Source organism: Lissotriton helveticus, chromosome 5_1 (genome assembly GCF_964261635.1).
Source record: "Lissotriton helveticus chromosome 5_1, aLisHel1.1, whole genome shotgun sequence".
NCBI classification, from domain to species: Eukaryota; Metazoa; Chordata; class Amphibia; order Caudata; family Salamandridae; genus Lissotriton; species Lissotriton helveticus.
Genome location: NC_136065.1, coordinates 1,402,639,124 through 1,402,666,472, shown reverse-complemented (window position 1 = coordinate 1,402,666,472; position 27,349 = coordinate 1,402,639,124). Strand labels below are relative to the sequence as shown.

The 27,349-nt window shown below is 42.7% G+C and overlaps 1 protein-coding gene across 1 annotated transcript in view; it reads right to left on the bottom strand.

Moving 5' to 3' along the window:
• LOC144755449 (AMP deaminase 1-like) overlaps nt 1–27,349 on the bottom strand; it is a 378,874-nt gene that overhangs the window by 232,695 nt on the left and 118,830 nt on the right. Inside the window, exon 6 of the mRNA XM_078644387.1 lies at nt 2,101–2,230. Within this exon, the coding sequence (XP_078500513.1) occupies nt 2,101–2,230 (130 nt within the window). The remainder of the gene's footprint in view (nt 1–2,100; nt 2,231–27,349) is intronic.

Here is a 27,349-nt window from a genome sequence, read left to right as displayed (position 1 = left end):
GAGGAGACACTGTAATTCTAATCTTAATCATTATAAACATTATCACCCACGCTTACAAATCCCTCAACAACTCACGCACGCTTACAAATCCCTCAACAACATTGGACCCAAATACCTCAACGAGAGAGTATCCTTCCACGTACCCAAGATGAACCTCTGCTCCGCTGACCTCGCCCTGGCAGAGGTCTCCGCATCCGCAGAAACGAACCAGTGGAAGAGCTTTCTCCTACATCGCAGCCAAGACCAGGAACAAGCTCCCTGTGAACATCGACGCTCCCCGACCCTGCACACGTTCAGGAAGGACCTCAAGACCTGGCTCTTTGACTGATCCGAAGTTGCTCCCACCCCGCAGCGCCTTGAGACCCTCACAGGTGAGTAGCCCACTTTACACACCCCTGATTCATCATAAGAATCAGCATGTTTTTTCTATATATCAATACCGTTTAAACAAGCGTACAAACTACAAACTCACCACATAGGCAGAAAGTGGAATTTTTCTTTTACTTGCTACAATTTTTGCAAAACAATGGCATAGGTGCAGCAGTAGATCTCCTCGTAAATTTAGGTAGGTAAAACCTGGCAAAATGTTTGCATAGAAAAAACGCAGCTCAGAGCGGTGGTAGTAACCCCCATCCCAACCTGCCCACCTCGGAATGGGAAGGCAGCAGCATAGCCGAATAAAACTGAATCACATAGTACTGGGTCTTGTGAACCCCAAGCACTACCAGACACTGGGGTTCCTTATGTGCCCCTTTGATCTGCAACTCGGCAGATAATAGCTCATAATTAGCTCTACAAGGAAGAATCGAAAGGTGGGCTGATTGAAAAGGCAAAGAAGGATGGACGAGTGGGTGAATTTTATGCCTCGGTGAAAGAGAGGATCGATGAGTGGGTGTAGGAATGTTTAGATGAAAGGATGGATTGACGAATGTATGAAAGAATGTATGAATGAGTGGGTGAAAGGATGAATGGCTGAAATGATGGCTGAGGGGTGAAAGGATGGTTGGGTAAAAGAATTGATGGGTCCGCAAAAGGTTGTGGGGGTAGATGGATAGATGGGTGGGTGAAAGGATGAATGGATGGTTGGGTAGAAGGATGGGTGGGTGGGTGAAAGGATGGATTGATGGGTGGAAGGATGAATGGGTGAAAAGATTGATGACTGAATGAGCAACGAGATGGGTGAATGAGTGTGTCAGGGTATTGGTGGGTGAGAGAATGGGTAGATGGGTGCATAAAAGGATGGCAGATTAAATGGAAATCTGAGCAAATGATGGATGGATGGGTGGATGAAAGGATGGCAAAGTAAATGGAAATCTGAGGGAATGGACGGATGGTTGGTAGGATGGATGGGTAGGTGTGTGTGAAAGAATGGCAGAGTAAATGGAAATCTGAGGATGGATGGTTGGATTAATGGATGGTGGGTGAGTGGTTGAAAGCATGGCAGGTTCAATGAAAATCTGAGAGTATGGATTGATCAGTGGGTGAAAGGATAGCAGAGTAAATAGAATTCCGAAGGAATTTAAGGATAGGTGAGTGGAAGGATGGTAGAGTAAATAGAAATCTGGGAGGATGGATGGATGGGTTAGTTAAAGGATGGATCAGTAAATGGAATTCAGAGAGGAAGGATGTTTGACATAATGAATGGAATCTGAGATGATTGAAAATGGATGGATGGGGAAAAGATCAACTGATGGATGAAACAGTTTATTGATGGAAGGGTAAGTCAATGGACGGATAGATGGATGGATAGATGGACTGACGAAGGGATGGGTTAATGGATAGATGTCCAATGGATGGGTGGAATGTTGAAAGGCTGAATGATGGATGAAAGAATATACAGATGACATAATGTAAGGTGAAATTGTGGATATCGGTGTGTCATTAGTAAGATTAAATCATGAATAGAATGATGCTTGGATGGAAGAGACATTTTACAACCTTGGTGCAATCAGAGGTTTGGTTCAAAGTGGGGGTATGTTAATTTTCTGGCTACTACCTTCTATCCATTGATGGTAATACCTCGCTGTTTTACCGTCAAATCAGGTTAGACGGCAAAAAACATAGTTGCTATCCTCTTCAAAAGAATCAAAAAATACTTACTTTCCTACAGTTGTAAAAATCTCGGTGTGGATTCATTTTCAGTTCCTTTAATTCACTCATTTCATTCAGCATCTCGTGAACCTGGTACTTGGAAGACAGGAATTTTAAACGCCGATGGCAATAGGTTTTGCTAGATGGAAACAAATTTCAAACATTATACATCTTGTGAATTATATGGTCTGGTACTGCAAATTCTCTTATGTTTATAATAAAAATGCAGTTCTGAAACATTTTATGTTAAAAAAGAATTAAACGATTCTTTGTGATTAACAAAGTGACATTACCACATAGTGAAATATCTTCATTTGGAAAGAATACACATGCTACCTCTAGATATTATTGTGTTTTGTTTCTATCCATACCTTGCATATACATTTAAATGGCAATGTTATACAGTTGTTTATGAGAGAACTAGTCGGAGCATAGGGGCAATGTCTTAAACAGAAAGATTCATTTACCCACCCCAGCTATTGAACAAGCCTTAACATTCGAGTTTTCAATTTATTCTTGGAAGGTATTTGTAGTATCTCCAACTTTCTCTCAAACCTGGCAGCAACCGAGAAACTTAAATATGCTACTTTAAAGAACAGCCAATAAATGGGCTATTATGGACATGAGGATTTCAAACCCGACTTTCTTTCGCTGGGCGCTACAGCCCATTTGAGATTTCCGCCCCTGCTAAAAGTCATGTGGGACAATAAGATGGATAGCTTTCGGGATCCAAAAAGGATGGTTATTATTGTGAGCAAATAAAGGCTCTGCAAAAGCGTAAAGGTTAAATATCCTTACGCCGGAGGGAGTGTAGAGCTCAAAAGGGTAGCAAACTACTATACCCTTTTTTGGGGGGAGGGTTCACCGGGGTTGGTTGGGGTCATGTGATATAATAGTTACATTAGAATTTCACTTGGTGGGGTCCATCAAGGAGAAACAAATATTTTGTCCTCATTTATAAAACTTCAGGTTTTAGGGCTCAGAGGTATAAGGGGTATGAGTCAATCCAGCAGCGAACCTATGAAAGATCTAGGTCAAAATGCCAAATTCTAGAGATTATACCCCTTTAAAATTTTTAACATGGAATGTTAATGGTCTCAGAGTGGCTAGTAGAAGGAGAAGGATTTTGCAATACATAAAACAGGCTGACTCAGATGTACTGATTTTGCAAGAGACCCATCTTTCGCTTGAGGAATAGGAGCACCTACGTGTCCTGAAAGAAGTGGATCACAGATTCAGTCCACACTAACCAAACGTATTGTACTAAGGAAGTGGCTATAATTCTTAAAAAATCTGCTAAGGCCTTTTTGGAGGAGAGTAAAGTAGATGATGGGGAGCGGTGGGCCCTAGCCAATGTTAAATTACAGAATGTATGGTATTGTGCTGGCTGGGTTCTACGGCCTAAAAATTGATGATAATGCACCCCTGAAATACTTATATTATCAATTATTGGAAGTTAAAGCACCAATTATCCTGAGAGGCGATTTTAGTATTCTGCTGAACCCTAAACTCGATAAATCTATGAAAGGAGAGAACATTGGTTCTCCAAAAGTTAGACTGTTTATGGAAATAATGATGAAAGACCTACGTTTAGTTAATATATGGAGAGTTAAATCTAGGGGGGTTAGCGGTAGCCAAAACTATACTTTCCACAATAAAAAGCATGGGCATGCCTCTAGAATCGATTTCTATCTGGTGGATTCAAGGCTGGTGAATAGAGTGAAAGGAGTGGAACATGTCCCTCCTGAGCACCTATCAGATCACTCTGCAGTAGCTCTAGATCTGCTGCTAGAAAGGGATCCACCTAGGTGTACACCTGATGAATCTCTTCTACAAGACCCTACAGTTATTACCCAGCTGCAGAGCGATTCTGGATTTTTTTGCAGTTACAATTCCTCAGCGCCAATTCATGTGATATGGGACACTAATAAGGCTTTTATCAGGGGCAGAATATCAGTTTGGCAGCAACAAAACTTAAAGAGTATAGATATAGGTTAAAAGACCTGGAAGATAACATTTTAAAAGCTATGTGTGAAAGAGGTATGCAAGTAAGGGAGCAGGGCCTGGCTGAGAAAGACAACAAAGCAAAGTTAGCAAAACAAGCTTTAGTAGATCATCTAGATGATGTTCTAAGGAAAAAATGGGAGGAAAATAAACTAGCCCATTATGAGTGTGGAAGGCTCCTTGCCTGGAAATCCCGCTCTGAATTTACGAGGAACTTAATAAAATAAACTATACCTAATGCTTCAGGGAAGGGGTGTATTACCAGCGTAGAGATTCAACATGCTTTTGAGGCCTTCTTTCAAGATTAATATCCTAAGACCTTTCAGCTTCAGAGGGTCAGGTGAAGGACTATGGGCAGGATGTACGACCATTGTGATTTTCGACTAGCAAATTGCTAGTCAGAATTTGTGAGTCGCAAATCTCAATGTACAACAGTGTCTGAGACACTGTTAGCCATTCCTAATGGGGTCACAAATTGCATGCCTTATGAATATTAATGAGGCACTTGCAATTTGCAACCCCATTAGGAATGGCTTGCTCTCCCAGGTATGGTGGACTGCTAAGGCTCAGGAGACCTCCATGTCTGGGACTGCTTTTAAATAAAGCAGTTTTTTTATTTAAAATGCAGCCAGTTTTCCTTAAAGGAAAATGGGATGCATTTAAAAAAAGAAAAATGAAACTTTTTCGTTTAAATTTTTGAGGGCAGGTAGTGGTCCCTGGGACCACTGCCTTCCCTTAAAAAAAAATCCCTGCATTTGCAAAGGGGAAAGGGTCCCCTAGGGACCCCTTCCCATTTGCAAGTGCTTTACCACCCTCTTGAAGAGGGAAGTGAATTGTGAGTGTTTTGCAACTGCAATTACGGTTGGAAAACATTCTTACATAGGCCTTTGACTAGCTATTAGTAAGGGACGCCCCTGGAACGCCGCTTCCTAATAACGACTAGAAATTCCTATTAAGCGAGTTGCAAAAATATTGTGACTCGCTTAACAGGGATGCACATTGCCCTATTAGACTTTACATGCGCAAACGGGTCGCAAACCCATTTGCGTCTGCAAAATAGGGACCTACATCCCCTATAGTGTTAGTGTAGTGCTTCCCTCGCTCTGCGAAAACTGGGCCTGGCTGCTTAACCAGAGAATCATTTTAGAAGAGGTTCACATAGTGATTAAAAATGTAAAAAGAGGTTGTGCTGCTGGGCTGGATGGTATACCTAATGAGTTTCATATTTCCCTTCAAGAAATAATCGTCCCTGTCTTGGCCAGATTGATTTGTGGTATTTTCTTGGAGGAGATGTCAAGTCCAAAAGCATTGGAGGAAGCAGCTGTTAGCTTAATCCTGAAACCAAATAAGGACCCTAAGAAGTGTGAGTCCTATAGGCCAATCTCTTTGCTGAACTGCAATTATAAAATCTATGTTCAGGTACTTGCTAGGAGGTTGGAGTCAGTGGTTGGCCTTGTGGTTCAGCCCGACCAAAAGGGTTTTTATTAAGGGTTGTCAGCTTCATGACTTAACACATGAATTGATAGGTGCAATTGACAAAGCCTTGGCAAACAATTTGCCCCTATCTGTTTTTACTTTTGATGCTGCAAAAGCCTTTGATAGAGATAGGTGGCGCTTTCTTCGCTATACAATGCATTGATTTCGTCTGTCAAGGCTGTCCGCGCCATTTATAAGACACCATCTGCTAAGATCTTGGTTAATGGTTCCCTTACTAAATCAATTTCCATAGAGCGTGGGATCAGACAGGGATGCCCTCTTTCCCCCTTCTTCCTAATTTATATATTGAACCTCCAGCATGTAAAATCAGAGCAGACCAAAATATTCTGACATTTGAACGAATGGGTGAAAAAAGTGGCACTCCATGCAGATGATCTGATGTTTTTTACAAGGGATTGCTCCCACTCATCTCTGGCACTAGTCCTTCTGCTGTACGACTTTGGGTAAGTCTAAGGCTATTAGATTAAAGTACTGAAAAACAATAATAAGTCTTGGAATACTCAAACAAACAACCCCTTAATGAAGCAAGAGATTAGGGGGCAAATTCTCAAGGACTTATCGCCGAGTTATCAGCATTGTATCTCAGCCAAAGTGGTGATAAACTTAGAGCCCCATTCACAAGATGGTGCTAACAGCCAATATCACCAGTTCCCCTGCGATAGCAGCCGCAAAAAACATCGCCACAAATGACCCCATTAATGATATGCAGAGTAGACATTCCCATGCAAAATGCCGTGACAACACCACGTCACGACATTCTAACCAACCAGCCAGATCAGCAATAAGATCACAAAACAGGCGATAAGGCGCGTTAGCAGCAGGGATTTAACACCTGCTCTTACAGATCTGACATACTGCTGGAGGGAGAGTACACACATGGCAATGGAGTACGACATGTGACCTTGTTGGACCCTTTCACCTGCTCACTGTCAGCAGAGCAGACAGTCGGCGCAGTCCGGTGGTACAGCACTATGCAGATCACCATGGGCTGTGAGTCGTGTCCCCTGACACGGGGCAATGAGCAGACTCCAAACATCACATGACTGGTCCAGCAAGGCAAGCTGTGATGTGCGCGTTGCCATCCATAATGAATTGTGTTCATTTTTGCCTCCTCATTATTTGAACCTCTATATGTTCCTATGTCTTAAGCATTGGTTTGCATGAAGTGGCCCTTGTCTTGCCCGTACTGACACGCACATGCTAATAAAGTCTACGAAACTTCACTAGTGTTCAACTGTGATGAGTGTAGATTAGAATGACGAATTGTGTACCTCAATGAGCATTGTCCGTACACTGGGAGGGACTCACTACACATTTCCATTGGGGGTGAGTCCCTATTGACAGCTCCGCCTCTGTGAGCCAGACATTGTGAATGGGATAGTTGCTGGTAGACCTGTGCTCTTACGTGTCTTCAGCAATGTGAGTATGGTGTCCAACTTCTTGCCATGTGGATAAATGTGATCCAGGCTGTGACCACACAGATTTGTTTGAGTAGGTATGCGAAGAGATGTTCTGTTGTCACATATGAGGGGGGACACTACTTCAGGACTGCTACCGAATTTGAAATTTTTACACACAGCCCTATTTAAGACATGGATGTGGGGCTACGTTGGGGGGTTGCGAGATTGTTGTGCATTTGCAATGAGGCCACCGCTAGTTCACACCTTCACAGTCATCTAATTGGCCATGTGGCTCAGGGGCAAACATGCACATTGATGTCATTTCCAAGGGTGTACCTTTTAGTGCAATCAATGTCCCAACTGTCATCCATACTTTTATACTTGATTAAACATAGACATGACACATCTGTATGATTTGGAATGTTGTATTCACATTCTGAGGAGTGTCGAAGCTGGAGCAGTACATGGCCATGCAAACCCCACATTACGTGGTTGCCCAGTGGAGGGCCAACCAGAGTCCTTGGGGGAATGAAAAGTCAATTGGAAGAGGAAGAGTTCAGTCCGCAGGCGGATTGCTGAGTCATTGGTAACCAGAGCAGATATGGCAGTCTATGTCGGTGTCCCGGTGAATGTAGCAGAGTGTTTCGGGGGACAGTCGGAGGTGTTGTTCCAGGGCATGATGCATAGGGCTGAACCAGGCAGGGAAAGGCCATATGGCGGGGCTGGGTGCTACTACCTTCTTCCTCACACAGTCATTACCATCCACCTCTTACTCTTCTGATATGTCTTCTGTGTCAGGTGTGTGTGGTGGTGTTATGGCTGCATCACTGTGTGCCACTGACACATCAGGGGGCGAAGGTGGTAGGTATGAATCACTAAGTGCCAATGACACATCAGGGGTTGGAGATGTGTGTGTTGAAGTTCCTGCAGCAGTCATCTGGGACAGGCTGTGTGGCAGCAATGGCAAGATGAGGATCTGCAGGGCATGGAAGATCCCAGCTACATCTCGCTGATGTTCAGCCGTTGAAGCCATACTTCCAGCCTGCATCGGCTCCACGGACTTCATTGTCCTCCGCATCTGTGCCACCTCTGTGCTGTCATCGCTGGAGCCTGTCTGACAAGACAGTTCTTGTATTCGAGTAATGGCCCCAGCGATATCAGCCAAGGATTATTGGAGAGCATGGAGCAGACAGTGGGTGTCTGTTAGGGACTGTAAGTGGTCCCTGATGGGAATTAGACTGCCACGTATAGCATCTAGTTTGGCTGCCATGAGGTCGAACCCCACCCGCAGCTGATCAGTCATCTTCTCCTGGCACCCTAACACACGGTGTTGGAATTCCATGTGTTGGTCAGGGGGTCATGTGAGCCAGCCGTGGTGGTGGGTGCTTCCTGCTGTGTGGTCTGTGCAGGGGGTGGGGTCACCTCGATGCAGCTGGCCTGACTTGCTCCTGGAGGTGGGGTGCTGATGCTGTCTACGACTCGTTGGAGGGTGTCGGAGCAGATGGGCAGGGGGTCCTCTTCATCATCACTGAAGAGATGTATGGTGTGCTCTGCAGAAGGTGTTGATTGTCCCTCTGCAATGTAAAGGGGAGATGCAGGTTAACAGTGTGCTCCATGCATGTTGACACATTGTACATGTTTCCAGACAGACAGCATGACAATGTTTTGGAGGAGCTGGCTAATTGATGGGAGACAGTGGACATTTTGACTACATGGCGGGTGTGAGGTTGTACTCGTACATTATCATCTCCCAGTTCCCTGCAATGCCAGATGTGATTGGCCAGTTTCTATGCACAAGCGGCTCCAGTTGTGTCCTCTGTCCTGTAGTGTAAGTGTTGCACTTTGTACCACATTGTAGTCAATGTTGATGTTCTGTGATTGCTATGTGTGTGTGCTGCATTGTGGGAGAGTCACACCTTCAGCTCTGATTTAGCGGCCCCTTATCCCTTTGAGGCGGTGTACCTTTGACATGTGTGCTTTTCGTGTGCTGAGATATTGGCGACTTGGGTCATTTGTGCTCTTAGACGGTTTTTGTACTCTTGTGCATTGTTTGTCTGCAGACGTGTTGTTGACGTCAGGGGTTGTATGTGAACGTGGATGTGTCAGAGTGTGACAGGCTACTTTGAGGATGTGATCCACACTACACCACCTCAGTGTTGTGTCGTGCACCATGTCATGCATTTTGGCTGCAGCCATGCAATCGGTCATGCAGTGTCACTTGCATTGTCAGTATGGCTCTCAGAGCCGCAGCTTTGCTGGACTCAGCACATGTGCATGGGTAGGTTGTGGGATTGGTGATAGGGAGGGGGGCCCCTTTGTGCACATAGTGGATGGGGCCCACCTTGCTGTTTCTATGTGTGCTGCAGTGTGCGAAGGGTATCAGGGACATATTCCACAATCATTGTGCGTGTGCAGTGTGCTACACATGATTGTGCATGTGTACCATTGTGCCCATCTTCCACATTCCCCCAGTCCCTGGTCGTTACTCACCCTGTTGCTGTTGGGTCAAGTCATATCGAGCTGTGTCTGGGTTCCCAACTCCTTGCACCACACTGATGAATGTGGCCACCATTTCCTCCAGCTCATCCAGCTTCTCCTGTGGCGCAGGACTCCCACCTCCAGTAGCCTTTGCTGCATTCCTGTTGGGAGAGAGTTTCTGTTTGGTTTGGCTTTGCACATCATGCCAGCGCCTCTTGACCTCCTCAACATTCCGACTGCATTCACGATGTTCACTATGGACTGCCATATTTCCGTTTGTGTGGCCAATGAGGCAGTTGAGGTGTCGTACAGTTGTTAGTAGTTTTATATCACCTCTGTGATGATGATTCAGTCTTCCTGCGGACTGAACCCCGTGTTCCTCTTCCTCTTCTCTTTGCCCTTCCCCGAACACAGGGTTCCTGGCCGGTCCTCCGTGGGGCTTGCGGGGCTCTTGTTGTCCTGTGCCCTCGGTCTGGGTGCATCCATGGTGCTACGCAGTTTGATTTGGTTTTGGTGTATTTTTTTTGTTGCTTGTATAGTGCATTTTCCCGCATGACGTGTGGGAATTGCATGCCTGTCCCTAGTTGTCGCTGATTTTTGTATCGCAATATGGGGCATCGCTACTTTTTTCGCATTCGTGCTTCACATTTTTTTAGGGTTGTGTTGATTTTTACGTGTCATTTGGCGCGTTATCCTGATACTATCGCATGGTGCCGCCGGCTTGGGAATACAATGTTAACACGGTGTTAATTTGTTGAGATAGACTGCAATGTGCAAAGTTACGTTAAGCTAAGTTTGCGATATTTATCACACATTCTTGAGAATATACCCCTAGATATCTTGGGATACAGATAACTCAAGACCTTACTAGGCTGGCCCAGGTAAACCTTGACAAAAAAATGAAGGAGGCTAATGCTGTGGTGGGCCTACCGCTCTCAATTATAGGGTGCTCCAACTTAGTGAAGATGTAGATCCTCGCAAAATTTACGTTCATCTTCGATGCGATCCCGCTGAACTTTAACTCCAAAGTTTTAAAACCTTTGCAAGGGGACATTTCAAGGTTTATTTGGTCCCATAAAGGAGTGAGGATTACTTGGTATAAGCTAAAGAGCTCATGATTAGAATGCAGCATCACCGGGCCTTATTTCCGCTTTTACTGCTCGGCTTTTCAGCTGAAGAATATTAGATCTCTTTTCGGCAATTCAGCTTATTTCTCTTTATCCCATCTATCCATGATGAATAATGTACCTTTCGGTTTCCTCTTTAAATTTGGCCATCCAAAATGTTTTAAGAAGGTCAAATTAAAGACATTGAGAGCAGCCAGTGAGCTCTGGTATCAGATTAGAAAATATTTGAAGATCCCTTATTATAGTTCTGTTGCCCCGATCTGGAAGTACCCAGGGACCCCTAACTGCCTACATGACAAACAGACTTAGGGTCAGTTATTATCGGGCAACAAATTAGTAACCTGGGATTTACCAGGCAATATCACAAAACATAAACTCTATAGGTTGAAGTTGTATCAACTATCGCATTGGGTACATGGGCTTGGAAAAGACAAGGAAGGCAATGAAGAATGCAAAAGTAAACTACTGGGGCCTCTTTATCAGAGTAAGGAGGTTGCCCAGTGGTATTGGACTCTGGGAAAGGGAAACATATTACCATCGTGTTTGGATGAGTCCTGGAACAGTGACCTGCCATCAACTGATATCACACACTTATTGATGCGCACTTTATGGTCAGTTGTCAAAGCTGCTCCCTTAAGAAGAAATCATCTGTTTACAGTCCACAGAGCATACTGGACTCCAAAAAAGCTTTCAAAAGTGAGAGGCAAAAGAACTAAATACTGCCTAAAGGGTGCTGCCATGAACGTCGATGACATACATTTTTTTTGGCATTGTCCTCAGATCCAGGGCTTCTAGGATGATGTCGGTAAGACAATTTTCGAAATTTTGGGAAGAGAGATAGAGCTAAACCTAGCTTTAGCTATTTTCAGGATCCAGTCAGGGGAGAGACCATGAGCTAAATTGACAAACCAGCTAGAACAACTGTTATTTGTTTCAATTTTAATGGCAAGAAGAGAGATATGCTTCAAATGGATCTCCTCCTCGCCCCCAATACTCTTGGACTTAGTTAACTCTGTTAAAAGAGTTAACAGGCTGGATCGTAGATGTCTGTCAGAAAAAAGAGCTAGGTTTTGGGAGGCTTGGGAGGAGTGGGCTGAAGAAACCATTTAGTTATCGCGTGGTCCAATGATTATGTAATAAGTAATATCTTGATTGGTTGGAGGAGATATCCCCAGGTCCCTGCTCTTTACTCTATTATACAACCATTTAGTTATCGCATGGTCCAATGATTATGCAATGAGTAATTTCTCGATTGGTTGGAGGAGGTATCCCCAACCGCTGCTCTTCCCTCACCCGTCTGGTTGTCTTGAGGTTGACTCTAGGGGGACCATTGAAAGGGCTGGTTAATCTTATCACGGTGAGTCCCTCATCCGCTGGACCCGCTCCTGAGCCCTTACCTCGTAAAGACAAAAATAGTTATGGGTGAATGAGGACAAAAAAATAAATAAGGATTTCAGAGGTGGAACAGCATATTAGTAATCCAGAGACCAGGGTGCTGAGAGTATCTAATCCAGAATCCGCAGTCAGAATTCTTGATCCCTGCTTATGATTCTTCACCCCTAGTGCCAAGCCCTTTTTGATGTTTGGGCTGCTTTGCAGCTACGGCCCGTGCAGGTATGAACTGTGGGGAGGAGGGGCCAGGTGAGGGGGATTTCGATGGATGAGTACAAGGAAAAAATAAATAAATAATTAATTTTCCCTCGTTATTGTCCGTCAAAATCCCCACTCACCCGGCCCCACCACTCTTACCTGCACGGGTCGTGGCTGCTACTTTGTGCTCACACCTTCACAGCCATTTTTCACAAAAGGTATTCAGGCAAATTGTGGGTCCATTTCTCTCCACATGCTGGGGATTTTAAAGGTACTCAGGGTTAGTGTAGATGGAGTGGAGAAGTGTGGCTCACTGGTTAGAGGCGGCAGACCCGTAAGCAGAGAACGGCCCGGGACCAGGGTTTGATTCCCGACGCGGCAGGGTCGTGGACCAGGGTCAGCGGACTCGATAATTCTCGCCTCGGTGCCTACTCTAGTCAGAAACCACACTCGGCAACTCTGGGCATCAGCTTGCCTCATCTTCACAACGGCCCCCCAGACCGCCAGGGATGCTTGGTCGCACCTTAGAGATACCCATCAGGGACCATCTCTCAGGGTGAGCCAGGACGGGTTCCCCGGCGGGCGAAGCGTGGAGATACTCCTCCGGGAGTCGATTCCTAGCGCTATATAAACCCGCAATTAAATTAAATTAATTAAATTAAATTAGTGGATTTCGCTAGAGATAATATAGTAAATAGCCAAAATATAGCAAAATTTGGTTTTCCTTTTGTAGAAATTAGTAAAAGGGATGTGCACGAAAGTGTAGGGTTTTTTCTTAAATAAACATGGCAGTGACAAAAGATTGGTGTGCTGAGGTCACCATCCTTCCAGCTTTCAGCAAGAAGCAGAGTTATAAACAAAATCAGTCCTTGGACCATATAGTTTGCAGTTGAATACCTAGTAGTTGATTTTTCATATTTTTGGTGATTTCTACCTACTAGCAGGTTGTGTTGGAAACTGGTGTGAAACCACCTGGGTGAACCCAGAAAGCTTTACATTTCAGAAAAGCAGACACAATTCGCCACAGAGTGATTTGTATCGATCACTCATGTTTTTCCCAAATATACTAATCTAAACATCTTATGAAGTAAAATAAATAATGAAAATAAACCAGACTAAATGTAGAAACAGATATTATCTGCTGTTTTTAGCCCTAGTGGTTGATTTACAAAAGCACTAAACTGTTATGTCCATCAGACCCTCCTGACTGCAGGGATATATTGTGTGTGTTAGTTTTCCAAAATACTAGGCCTGAGAGTATTTTAAATTATGCTGGAGTAATTGAAGTAATTTTGGTCTAATATGGATCGTAACGCAATAATGTGCTCTTGTGTAATGAAGCAAAACCAAAGGGGATGATGGACGGAGTGTTGGACATTGCAAGGACTCACCACCCATCAACTGATCTGGGCTTAATCCATCATTATTCTTTAGCTCACTCCGCCACCCCAGTTCAGACATGGCCATATGCAAATCAGTCTGACCCTGTGCCTCATGAGAACAGTCCAGCCCGAACTGCCAAGCCATGTCTTCCCTGGACCGGAAACAAGCATCCTGGGACCGGTTTCTGGCTAATAAGCCATCATCAGCCATGCTAGCTTGAATCCAGTGGCAAAGTGAGCAATTATGCCCTCTTGTGTAATGAAGCGTAGTTTGACTCGAAAAATCCTATCAGGCCTAAGCGTGAGTGGCTGCTTGTGCTGCTGTTTATGTTCTGCTGGATCTAGCATTATTTCATAGCACAAAATGCATCCTCATGTACATTTCGGACGCAAGAGTGAATTTTGTGCTAAAAAACTAGCACTAAATGCTGGGAATAAGGTGAAGAAAATCCTCACCAAGTACACATTTAGCAAGTGCGACTTACTACTTGCACTGCTATTCAGGTTCTGTTGCATTTAGCAATATTTCTTAGTGTAAAAGGCATCCTCACGTCCATTTCTAGAGGGCATTTTTGAGCTAAGAAAACAGCGCTAAATGCAGAAATAATCATCTCATGTAATATGGCATTATCTCATGGAATTTTTGGGTGATTCTGCTACACGGAATTACAAGAGTTATGCCCACCCCTACTAAATACACAATAACCAGATACAACAATTGAGCTGCAGCTTATAATGATTTTTAATTGTCTACCAACTATACATCAGTTTGTATACTTAAGTCTAATGAATAGATAGTCGGTATGGAGGAAATGTATGCTTTTTTCAATCGTGACACAGATACTGAGTTTAGAAATAGTGGTTATTTGTACAACTCTAAATATGGGGCTCCTCACACTATCGTGTGATGCATAGGGCATTTGGCAAAATGTGTTCTTCTTGCACACTGGCTTACATTTGAAATAAAAAAATTACTCTGTGTTCCTACACTTTTCTTATAAAAATGGTACTGGGCGTGGCTGGGCCTATTACCCACGACAGAAAAGGCCCCAAAGCAAAACATAGAGACTTAAAGGTTCCCCTTGAAATTAGACCCCTTTTGCTTAAGTAAGTAGCAGTAGTACTTGGCCACTGGCTCGCCCAGGGAAACATACCAAACCTAGTCATTCCAAAATAATGGCTGTGTGCCATTTCCTGCAAAACAGGATCTCTCCAGAGGTCAGTGGAGATACCATGTGTATCTTCCTCGCACTTGCTCGCTTCTTGCAACAGGCACTGAGATGCATCACCAATAAAGTCCACCAGTTGGTAGCCATGCCACAGTCATTAGCAGAGAGGGAACAGGTGGGAAGCAAATTTTATGCAATAGCCCCTTCCCTAGTTTAGTAGGTGCCACTAATTGAACACGTGATATTTCAGGCATCCCAGCATAGACACTGCTGGCACTGCATTAAGGTTCTTCTGCCTTTTCTGGGTACACACATGACAGGTACATCTTTTGCCAGTCACTTCTTGCAATTCAGTTGCTTGCCAGGTATTTCAGTGGTGTGGCTACTAGCATTGCTCCTAACTCACATGAGCACTGCATGCAGTGGTGAAAGCAGATTTTCTTGACAGGGTGGGTGAAAGTTTTTTTTCTGGGGGGACACCACCCTAGACTCCTTCTCAACTTTTAGAAATTGTTTACATATACACACACACACAAATATTTCATAATTCCTTTTGTTTCACCATTGTTAGAGCTATTTCAATTATGTGGGATAGGGGAGCAACATATGCTACAAGGTTATTTAAAGTATGATGCAAAAACACAAATAATACGGCTCATTCCCTGGCAGTATTACTCTTATCCATCTTAGCTAGAAACATATTTGTAAATTCCTCAAATTATGCAAATTAGGTCAAAAATTATGTCAACAAAATCAGTAAATCCTTTACTATGTGGTTAATGCTGCTGCACAAAACGAAATAAATCCACAGGCCCTAACAACTCTCCATTGTTTTATGAATCATTTATTCATGAAAGGTAACCAAAACCTAAAGATTATTGATCTTTTTCATTGTTAGCTGGACTTTAAAGAAATCCTCACACCAAGGAAATTATCATTAGCATTAAATACTGTGTGTGGGAATAATGACACCATTGCTTCTGTCTTTTAATCCAAATGAGGGAGATGGAAAGCCGATCCATTCAGTTTCCAGGGTATATTCAATAATCAATTGAGAAAGGATCACTTGTCCTGCACAACCTTAGGCATATTGCAGGAGCGGGGGGTGCGTCCCAAATTAAAAGACTCTCATGCACGTGATGGGTATGATGGTGTTTTAGCGGTGTATCTTGGTTCTCCGCTTTCTAATCACGTGTGTGCATAATCATCAGGTCGATCAGGTTATGCAACCTCCACCAGGAGGTATTTACCCAGGGTTGAAACAGTAGTGAGCCAGTGATGAGGAATCATTAAAAAGGCCCGGAAAACCAGAAATTAACTTTAAAATGTCTGGGTTCGGGTCTAGTAAACTCTGGTCCAGTGCATCTTAGGATACTTTTTATGAGCAATGGATGCACTCAGAGTATAAGTAAAAATTAGTGAGGGGGGGGGGGAGTTAAAAATTGGTCGACATGTTTCTGCCTCTTTTGCCTTGATAGGACTTATGGGCTTTCATCAGGACCGTTATGTGAATAACGTGAAGGTAAGGGGGTGCGATCAAGGTGCTCTAAATAAAGTGATAAGGAATAGGTATATTGACCTGTCTCTTGTTTTGAATGAGGTCACAATGTACCTCGCGCGTATATGGCCTTCAGGAGGACTATTGCGTCCTGTCCTGGCGTCCTCTGTGAACGCGCTGCCTTCCTTGCCCCGGAAACCAGTTTTCAACCTCATTCAAAACAGGAGACAGGTCAATATACCTATTCCTTATCACTTTATTTAGAGCACCTTGATCGCACCCCCTTACCTTCACGTTATTCACATAACGGTCCTGATGAAAGCCCATAAGTCCTATCAAGGCAAAAGAGGCAGAAACATGTCGACCAATTTTTAACTTCCCTCCCCCTCACTAATTTTTACTTATACTCTGAGTGCATCCATTGCTCATAAAAAGTATCCTAAGATGCACTGGACCAGAGTTTACTAGACCCGAACCCAGACCTATTAAAGTTAATTTCTGGTTTTCCGGGCCTTTTTAATGATTCCTCATCACTGGCTCACTACTGTTTCAACCCTGGGTAAATACCTCCTGGTGGAGGTTGCATAACCTCATCGACCTGATGATTATGCACACACGTGATTAGAAAGCGGAGAACCAAGATACACCGCTAAAACACCATCATACCCATCACGTGAATGAGGGTCTTTTAATTTGGGACGCACCCCCGCTCCTGCAATATGCCTAAGGTTGTGCAGGACAAGTGATCCTTTCTCAATTGATTATTGACCATTGCTTCTGTGCCAGTTAGCATCACATGTATGTATGTTTCGTTTTTTTTTGGCATAGGGAAGCACAGCAGGCTTTCCTGCTGCGCTTCCCCACGACAAAAGAAAAGGGTAGGAATGCGCAGTATCTATAAAATGCGGTGCATTCCTGTCCTTTTCCCCTGAGCCAGCGCACAATTGTGCAAGGGTGCCTGCGTTGCGGGGATGATTATTTTTGTACGGGAAGGGAAACCTTTGTGTACAAAAATAATCACAAGAGGCTTTTCCTCTTTCTATGTGTGATGCAGCACATATAGAAAAAGGAAAAACTAGGAGAAATAAAGATATTCTCCCTGTTGCACCTCCCCTACACCTCCCCTGGGGAGGCGTAAGCTTTTGGCACTGCTTCCGATTTACTATTTCTCGTAAATCTGGGGCAGTGTCAAAAGGCCATGGATGGTGCTGGGAATGCCCCAGCAACACCCATTGCACGCCCCTTTAACACAGAACACTGCGTTAAAGGGACTGGTATTTATCAGGCGGCATTAAGCCAAAAAAAGTGGCTTAGTGCTGCCTGGTAAATATCGCGCAGGCTTCTGCGCCACGGAACGTCACAAAAAGTGAAGTTCCGATGGCGCAAGGGGCCTCATAAATTAGGCCCACAGTTTGTCATAAATGGAGCACTGTACAGGGGCAAAGTTTCAGTGGGTATGAACAGGGGGGCAGGGGACAGAAGAAAGATGCACAACAAACTAGGGGAGGAGGTGAGAAGTCAGCCTATGTGAGGTAATGTTTCTTGAAGAGAGGAGTTTTTAGTTTCTTCCTGAATTGTAAGAGGGCTGCTACTCTTCTGATGTCAAAGGGAATAGTATTCCAGATCCGAGGCTGAGAAGGCTTTTTTTCCTATTTTTTCCTTCCTCTATATTTAGTCTCTAATCTGGCTATGTCTGAATTCGTCTTCCGGTGTTGCCCTCCGGATATTGCTAATTTGTTAGCTAGGTAAACAGAGGTCTTGGTGTAGTGCCTTATAAGTGACACAGCTGATTACAAAGATCATAAGGACTTGCAGGGGCAGCCACTTTAGATCTTTTAATGCAAGGGTGATGTGGTCAGATTTCTTAGGTCCCTTAACAAGATATGCTGCAATGTGAAGGATGCCTTTTAGGGGAGCAAAGGTGGTCTCTGTGATGCCATTGAGGAGGACATTGCCTCCACCTGGCGGGGTGGAGGTGGGGGACAGTCTTCTCCTGGGAGAAAAGACTTTACATTTTTCAGGTGAGAGAGTTGCATCCAGTCTGTTTTGGTCTTCTTAGCAAAATGTTCTATTAGTAAGAAGTTTGATTCAAAGGTAAATAGGAAGGGTTTGGTCTGTTTTGTATGTAGGTTCAACTCACAAATCTTGACTGATGAGAGACTGTTTGGAATTGTTGGCAAACAGGAGGAATTCAGCCTTCATGGGGCTTAGCATCAGGTAGTTTGGTGGCACCCAGGATTGGATATGTTTGAGGCTGACTATGAGCCTCCTTACCACATAGGTAGCTCTAAAGGAGCATCTCGCCTCAAAATCCCACCATACAAGAAAAAAACCATGTGTGGCACATCCTTCTCTGTTCAAGCAGCCAAACTATGGAACTCTTTACCCCCCCCTACATAAGGTCCACCGACAACCGCCTTATCTTCAGAAAACGACTCAAGATTTGTCTCTTCCCCACATAAGTACCATATGCAAACAGAAATATACAGCATATCCCTCTGTATACAAGCATTTTTCACTATAGATATGTACCTATCTTTGTGTATTACTTTGTGTAAACATGCAAAATAATTATGTTGTTGAGAGAAAAAAAAAATTAAAAAATAAAAATCATCTTTGGTCTACATGTACATACTTCCATTGCGCATCTATGTACCTTCCATGTACTTGGATCTGTGTGTCTGTTACTTTGCTCCTGAAAAAGCATATCCAATGCACTACCCTATTTCTCATCCTGTGCCTCTATCAATATATTTAATCAACATATACTTACCTCCTTTATGTATCTATATACTTTCAATGTAATTATGGATCTATATATTTATCACTTTCTTCTAATTTAGCATTTCCAATGCACTACCCTATTCCTCAGCCTATACTTCGCTCAATATATCTTCTAGCCCAACCTTCTGACTCATCTCAAACTTCTTCTACTACTCCTTCCAATGCACTACCCTATCTCTTGTCCTATACATCCATCAATATATCCTCTACATCCACTCTCTCATTTATCCCAAACCCCATACCACTACTATGATTGCCAAAATAACTCTTTCTAGACTCTCTCCTACTCTACCCCTCCTTGCATCATCTGACACCTCTTTTACTATACCAATTCCCTAAAACAAACCTTTCTAAACTCTTCCCTCTGAGTCCACCCCTCCAAAACTCATTTTTACTCATCCAAAAGCCTCCTCCTACTGCTAAGACCTAAAAAAAAATAATCCTTCACTCTTTTATCCCTCCACTATCCTTTTCAATCGAAATTAAGACTAACATGTTCACTTCTCAAATTCCGTAATAAACTATACTAATATACTATCCAAATAACTGAATAACATATCCACTACTCAAATTACTTCATATTTTTTACTATACTAATTTTCAACAGTAATCCTTTATGGGTTCCGGAATTGCGTGCTACTCGCCAGAAAAGCGCTTCAGCACTCATCAGGGGTAACAAGTGCTATATGCATGCAAATCTTTCTTCCCCTTTTATCCCTCCACTATCCTTCTCACCCCAAGTAACTGACTAATATCCACCACTGAAATTACTTCATATTTCACCATATTAATTCACCACTAATCCTTTGTAGGCTTCCTGGATAGTCCTCCTCTATCCTTCTGCTATCATTCCAAATCCAATTAACTGACTAACCTACCCACCACTTAAAATGTACTTGCATGTTTCACTATACTAATTCAACACTAATCCTCTATGGGTCCCTGAGTAGCGTGCTACTCGCCGAAAAAGCGCATCGACGCCTCATCAGGGGTAGTAAGCGCTTTATAAATGTAATTACAATAGGTTAAGGAGATGTTGCGAGAGTGTAAAAAAGAAAATACCATTACTATTTAAGCTACACACTGCTCACATAATAAATAGGAAAGGTCAATAAAATCCATATAAAAGTACTACTCAAATATTCAGTGATTTGGCACCTGCTATTAAGTAGCCACACGACTATTCCATTTTTGCATCAAGATGGCAGATGAATGATCAGAAGTTATCACTGAAGATCAAGTAGGCCAGTGCAGTTCTTTGGGCTTGGAAGGATTTCTGCACCAAACATCTATTCTTGGTACCAGGTTTGCTACTCACCTTGGTGGGTACACTCCGATTTCTGGTCTTACAGAGTCAGTATCTTGCAGCAGATGTATCCATCTGCAGCCAGTGTCAGGATGCTATTGTTCACATTGCCTAATTGTCATGTTCAGTGCAATAGTATCTACAGCACCAAAATATCATTGATATCAACATTGTTCCATTGCCTCACTCTCTACATGTCACCTCTCTTTCTATGTCACCTTTTTTTTTCTTCTTCACCTCTTTCTCATTCCTCTCTTTCTCATTGTATTTCTTCTCTAAACCTCATCAATCACTAATCCCTGTCTTGTCCTTGGCCACCATTTTTGTATCCACTTCTACCGCTGACTTTCTGTGTCAAAGCTCAGTATCACCTTTCTATTTATCATCTATCTTTCTTTTTCATGCTTGTCTACATACTTCACCTTGCCTCTTCTACCTTAGCCCTTTTGCTTGACCTCTTTCTCCACATCTCAAAGTACCTGCCCATCTGTATATCAACTCTCAACATGGTTCTTTTTTATGAGCCATCTTTCTTCAGACCTTTCGCCTCCTCTCTCTATCTTCTTGTCTGCCTTGTACCTCTCTTTAGCTAAAATGGCTTTCTGTACCTTATTCCTCATTTTACCCTTCTATATACATAGGTGCTGTCTACCTTGCATCTTGCTGTATTTTTCTCACCACCTCATGTCTTTATGTCTTGCCCCCTTACCTTATCACTGTGCATACCCCACCACTGTCTACATTTTTTCTCACTTTCTCTAGCTCTCTCTACCTCACTCCATAACCGTAGCTAGCCCTCTACTTCTCCATCACTCCTTACCTCATTTTACTAGCTACTTCACTTTTCTCCCTTTACCTTATGTCTCTACCAACTTCACCTTCTACCTTGTCTCTGCGTACCTCACCTATCTCTTTACCTCATATCTGTCTTTATCTCGTTTCACTCTCTCACTAACCTCTCTAGCTGTACCATTCGTTTTACTTCTCTCGCTTCCTTTCTCCTGATCTCTCCCATTTCTTCTACTGAGTGGTAACCACTGTCTCACCAAATAAGTGTACACTACAAGAGGATGGGAGGGACAAAGAGTTAGAACAGAATAATAGAGAAATGTACCAGATTTCACTCCAATATTGAGTTTTTCACTGCTACAGTGATAATACCAGTTATTTACTTGTGATTAAGAGCATGAAGCAATTAAAATACATCAGGGTCTATGTACATAGGCCCCATATTAATTGTAAGCTCTAGTCCACTAAACAACCCCAAAATCATACATACCTGGTGTTTCCTACAATGGGAGGGACAATGTCTTTAGACACTGAATTCAACATGAAATGTTGTAAGACCAAAAGTAGATTCAAGTGGAAAAAGCAATAATTTATTAATGGTTATTCAAGTATTAACTTGCTGGAGGATTGTGGGCAGCTCTAGCTTTCTGCATGTCCCTGTTTTTTAAATTGTAATGTATAGTTCAATATTGTGTGGCCACCGGAGGGGTTGAATTATAAGTGACTCATTCAAACAAGCAAATGCAAACATTTGAATCAGGGAACCCCACTTATGTCTTGCGTTTGGCCCCAAACATTTTTAAAACAGCAATGCTTCAACCTTCTTGTGTTCATGCAAGTGTCATGTCTTACTTTTGTTCCTGCAAACACTTTTCCAGTCCCTAACCATTACATTACATAGTACAAGCAGTGGACATGCCCGGAATCTTTGAGGTAGAGCAGCCATGGCCGGTGGTAGGTGTAACTGCAGGGAGGTGACGTAGGGTGGGGGAGGGGCAGGGTGGGGGGTTGTAATGTATGGATTACGGACTTTAACAGGTAAGTAAACATATAAATAAATAAAACGAATGTCGTTCCGCACACTGCATCGCATTTGGTGATGTAGCCCCATGTACTGCCCCCCCTGGGCAAAATCACCAGGTACCCTGTTCGGGGGCCCCTCTTTCGTATCCGACATCCTTTACATAGCGGGGTCGCAGCCATGTAAAGGATGTCGGAAAGGGATGTCATAATCCGATGGTGGTGCCTGCGTCGTCACAGTCGCCATTCACTTGCCCTGACACCACCGTCGGGATCCAGTACCCTGGCGGTGGCGGCGGAGTTGTGTCGAACAACTTTCAGTCTGACTGCCAGGGTCCTAATGCAGCGGTCGGACCGACAAGCTATCAGCAGTCGAACCTCCACCGACGGGATGTCGATGGTCCAACCGCCGGCATCATAATCAGGCCCTAAGTCTGAATGTAGAAATGATCACACCAACTTCATCCAGAGGCTCCATGACAACAATGCTCCGTCCCCTGACATTGCCTGCAGCCTTTCCCCGCTCAACTTGCTCTGAACTCCAAAGATATGTGCCGATCGGGCCTAATCCACTTCTTGTAAACGACCCACTCTCCATTGCAGTTGGCCATATTTTTCTGCACCAGGAGAGGCGTTGTGAGAGAGAAGTCCACCATTATCCAAAACCGTTGAAAATATCCACGCTTATAAAAATACGGTTAACTGTCAGGAGCTCCTAGAAGAATTTGAAGATAATAGAATATGAAAACCCTGTTTTATTCGTCTATCTGCTCGTGTACTTGAACAGACAGGATTAATCAAATCCCTCCAAGTAAGAAAAAGAATTGCTGCTATTCAAAAAAGACGATTTTTACTCATACATGACGTCCCATGCTGGCGCTTTTATCTGTTTAAATATCCAGGATCTATAACGCTAAGGATTCATAATGCTGGCAAAATAATTCAGATAAGAATACTTGTTTTTAAAGAGCATAGTGTGTCTTAATTGTCCGAACAGGAGAGTGGGATGTATGCAGTGAAACCGCCATACCCAGGTTTCACATACCAAACTTGACTACAAAGGCAAAGAAAGGTGCCTCACTCTTCGCCCTCACCGTTCTGAAACTGTTTAAAAGCGGAAAAAGATAGTCTAGAAAATTGGCAGTATAAATATTTTCCTGATGAAGACACAACCACGTGTCGAAACGCGTTGAAATAAACAGCCCCCCAACAATTTCTGGGAAGACTTTATCCGTAAACCTGCACTTTGATCAGAACAAATGTCGTTTTTATGAAATGTATTAATGAAAACAATGTACTAACTGTATCCAATATATCTGTTTTGTTATATGTCATTTATCAATTTTTTACCACTAGAATTAAATTCTTAAAGATCTGAAAAAACTTGTTTTGTGTGTTTACCCCTTTTTTTTATTTATTTTTATTTTTTTTTATTTTAAAGTTTGTTGTTTAAATAGCCTTGGTTGTCCTTATAACTGTAGGCCTGGGTATATACTTTCAGATGGTCCAACCGCCGGCATCATAATCAGGCCCTAAGCCTGAATGTAGAAATGATCACACCAACTTCATCCAGAGGCTCCATGACAACAATGCTCCGTCCCCTGACATTGCCTGCAGCCTTTCCCCGCTCAACTTGCTCTGAACTCCAAAGATATGTGCCGATCGGGCCTAATCCACTTCTTGTAAACGACCCACTCTCCATTGCAGTAGGCCATATTTTTCGATTTTGACCCGGTCTTGCGCGACTAGATGTCCGCGGTTGGTTCTTTGGTTTTTTAGGCGCTAGTTTTTACTAAACATTTAAAAGATTCATAACTTTGGATCTATTGATTGTAGTTTTGTCCTTTTAGTGTCAAATAATGTATTAAAATGTACTCTATTTTACTAAATTGGTGTAGGATTTTTCATGTGTTATGTTGTCACTTTATTGCTATTTGTGTCCTGCATATATACTTAACACATTACCTCTAAGGTAAGTCTAACTGCTTTATGTAACAAGCTCGGCATTTTGTTAGTAAGTATCACGCAAATGTTTGAGGGGAAAATGTATGCATTTACATCATATTCTATATTATAAATTAAAAGATGCATTTGAAATCATAATTGGTGGACAGATGTGGACAAGCATTTTGTTATAAATGTGTTCTTCCCATTTAGTCCATCAGGATTTTTGGCTTTTGATGAATCTGATTATTTGACCGTTCCCGTCGGTGGGTCTCACTACCTGAGTCTCACTCACTGTAATTTAATGTTAATTGGACTAAGCATTTTAAGATAAGGCTGCTGCAATGTAGCTAGTGTAAGGGGCACTGGGCTTGTATTTGAGAACACCTGTGCACATGCAAGTGCGCATGTGTGTATGCTGCACATGAGAGATGATTGTTGTGCGTAGTCTAGTGGCTGAACGCAGGTAACCTACGTGTGGGAGCTATAAATTCGATCTGCCAAAATAACCCGTTTTTGACAAGCCTAAACCTTCCTTTGAAATATTAATAAGTCATCCCTAAGTAGGCCTTATTGCCATAAAGGCAGAGTGCATGGTATGTATAAGTAGGACATGGCATCATCGCCACACAAAGTGCAAATGAACATCAAGTAGGACATGTCAAAGTTAATGTTAAACATGTATATATTTTTACTGTATATGAAAGGTTTTATATAGCGCTGGGTAGACCCGAAGGTATCAGAGCGCTTTACATGAGCATCAGATCATATTTACAGGTTACATCGTTACAAAGGTTACACAGTTATTAGAGCATGGCAACATGGTTACTTGTAAGTTCGAGATAAAACAATAAGCACAAATACGTAAGGGGAAATAGTCAATAAGGCTATGATGCAAACAAGAACTTGCCCCTCTAGTCAACAATTCTTTCAAACACAGCATACTCATCTAATCAGATTAGTACACCATTTAAGAGTGCACAAGAAGAGGGTGTTTCCCTGGGACAATGGTTCTCCAGTACTTATTTTCTGGACTTTTATACATTTGGCATAACAATCTTTTAGTGGCAGTGGAGAACCACAGAAGACATACACACACCTCAAGTAACCTTATGACATTACAAGCTATCAAAACCCTCCTCTTATGCGCCATTTTACTTGGGTACTTCATTAGAAAATTACAGAGGGTTCAGAAAAGATCTACTGGAGGGAACAAATATTTTATTTATGCGCTGTTCATGCTCTCAATGATCTTACGTAAAGGCGTAGACAGTACAAATAACTTCAAAAAGTTTCCTAAGCAAATAGATCTCACTTGATCTGACTATGGTCATTGCTGTTCTTTATCTTTACTCGTTGGGAGAGTCAACCCTTCTGGTAGTAAAAAATTATGATTTCTGGAAAGTCACTATTGGCCTTTGCCAGTACCTCTGAAATTCTTCCAGTTAATTTCTTGATAGCTGATGAAACCTCGAAATTCCAAGTACATGTAATAAAATGATTAAGAGCAACTTGTTCAGGTAGACAGTTTCAAAGTAAAGACAGGCCTTGATATCACTTCAACTGTCTTTATGGAAGATGAACTCTTCTGCGACTAAATCTTTACTGAAGGGGAACATTGTGCAACAACATAGAAGATTTCATCTGAGTACTGGGCATGGTTCGCACTATTGTCCCCCTCGTAGCTGTTAACCAGGTCTCGTGCTCCACAGAGTAGTTCATATTTAAGGTCTGTTTTTGAGTTCTCTTTAAAGAAGCTTCTCCACGAAGCTTTGTACACCAGGATGCCTTTTGAGGATAGTCACTTGAATTCTACACCAGGAGATTTATTTTCGTAGACCAGATTTGTGTCTTCTGCGTCACTGTAAACAGATACAAGATTTTTGCTACAAAGAGGACCAGTGTTCTTCAATGCTGAAGCCAGAGGAGTTTCAGCTATCCCCTAGTTAGCCACCACTGAAAGTTTAATAGTCATCCTGGTACCAACCCACATGGCCACAAAGCTATACACTTGGCTAATCCGAAACTTTTTGGGTCATAAATCCTGGCAGATTTTTTTCAATAGTGTAGACATTTCATGGGGCAAAGGATTACGGTGTGGTCTTAGATTGCTTCCAAACTTAAAGTTTATGTGTATACATTATCGAATGGCACTCAAATTGCTGTAGAATCAAAAGACTGCAAACTGGAGTTGAGGGGGTAGAGCTCCTAGTCAATATTCTAATAATGTTTCTGAAAAGAACGCCTGAGAGAAAACCACATTAGTCCAGATCAAGGATTTGGTAAAAGCAAAAACACTGCACAGAGTACCAGTCATACTAAGGACGATGCTGCAGGACACATTTGAGGCCCAGAGGACTGAAATCAACAATGTCCTGTGAGTGGTAAGGGGGGGTGGAAAGAATTAGCGGATAAACAACAAGAGAACTTATTTTTGTACAATCAGACATAGTGACACATCCAACTTCCCTTAACATTGTATAAATCTGAATTGCAAAACCTGTTTTTGCTCTTGGTTAAGTTATGTCTCTTATGGTAATGGAAATACAAGCTTGTGGAATGCTACATCAGCAGTGCATTCTGTACTTACAGTTCGGCACAACCATGTTTGACAGACCTATATTTAGTGCTATGAGCTCTAGAAGCCCAAGAATCACAACAGTGTATTCAGCACTATTCGTTCTGCAAGCATGTGTATTACAGCAGTGCAATCAGTACCAGAAATTCCACAAACCCATGTATTACAGCCGTGCATTTAGTACTGTCCGTTCTGCACAGCCATATCATAGCTGTGCATTATTTTCTGAATGTCCAGGTATTCGAGACATGCATACAGTACGATCAGTTCTGAAATAGCATGTATTTCATCATTTCTACTTTTAGAAACACACGTTCTCCATGTCCATGCACCACAGCCATTTATTCAGCACTGTTAGTTCTGCATGCTTATGTAGCACAACTATGTATTCAGTACTATCATTTATGCGTTCAGTACTCCTAGTTTTGCATGCCCATTTATCACAGCTGTTTTCATTGATATCAGTTTTTCATGCCCTATCACCGCTGTGCACTGAATACCATCTCTTCTGCATGTCGCGGAGCCAAGCATTAGGTGCCAATAGTTCTGACCCAACAGGCATCCCAGCAACAAGTACTTTAAAAGAGTTACGTTTTTCTGCATAAAGCCACTGCAGATCTTTCACTAAGCATTCAACCATCAACTGTCAGCCTTCTCTATCACAGACTGATGTAGTGAACACCTGGGCCTGC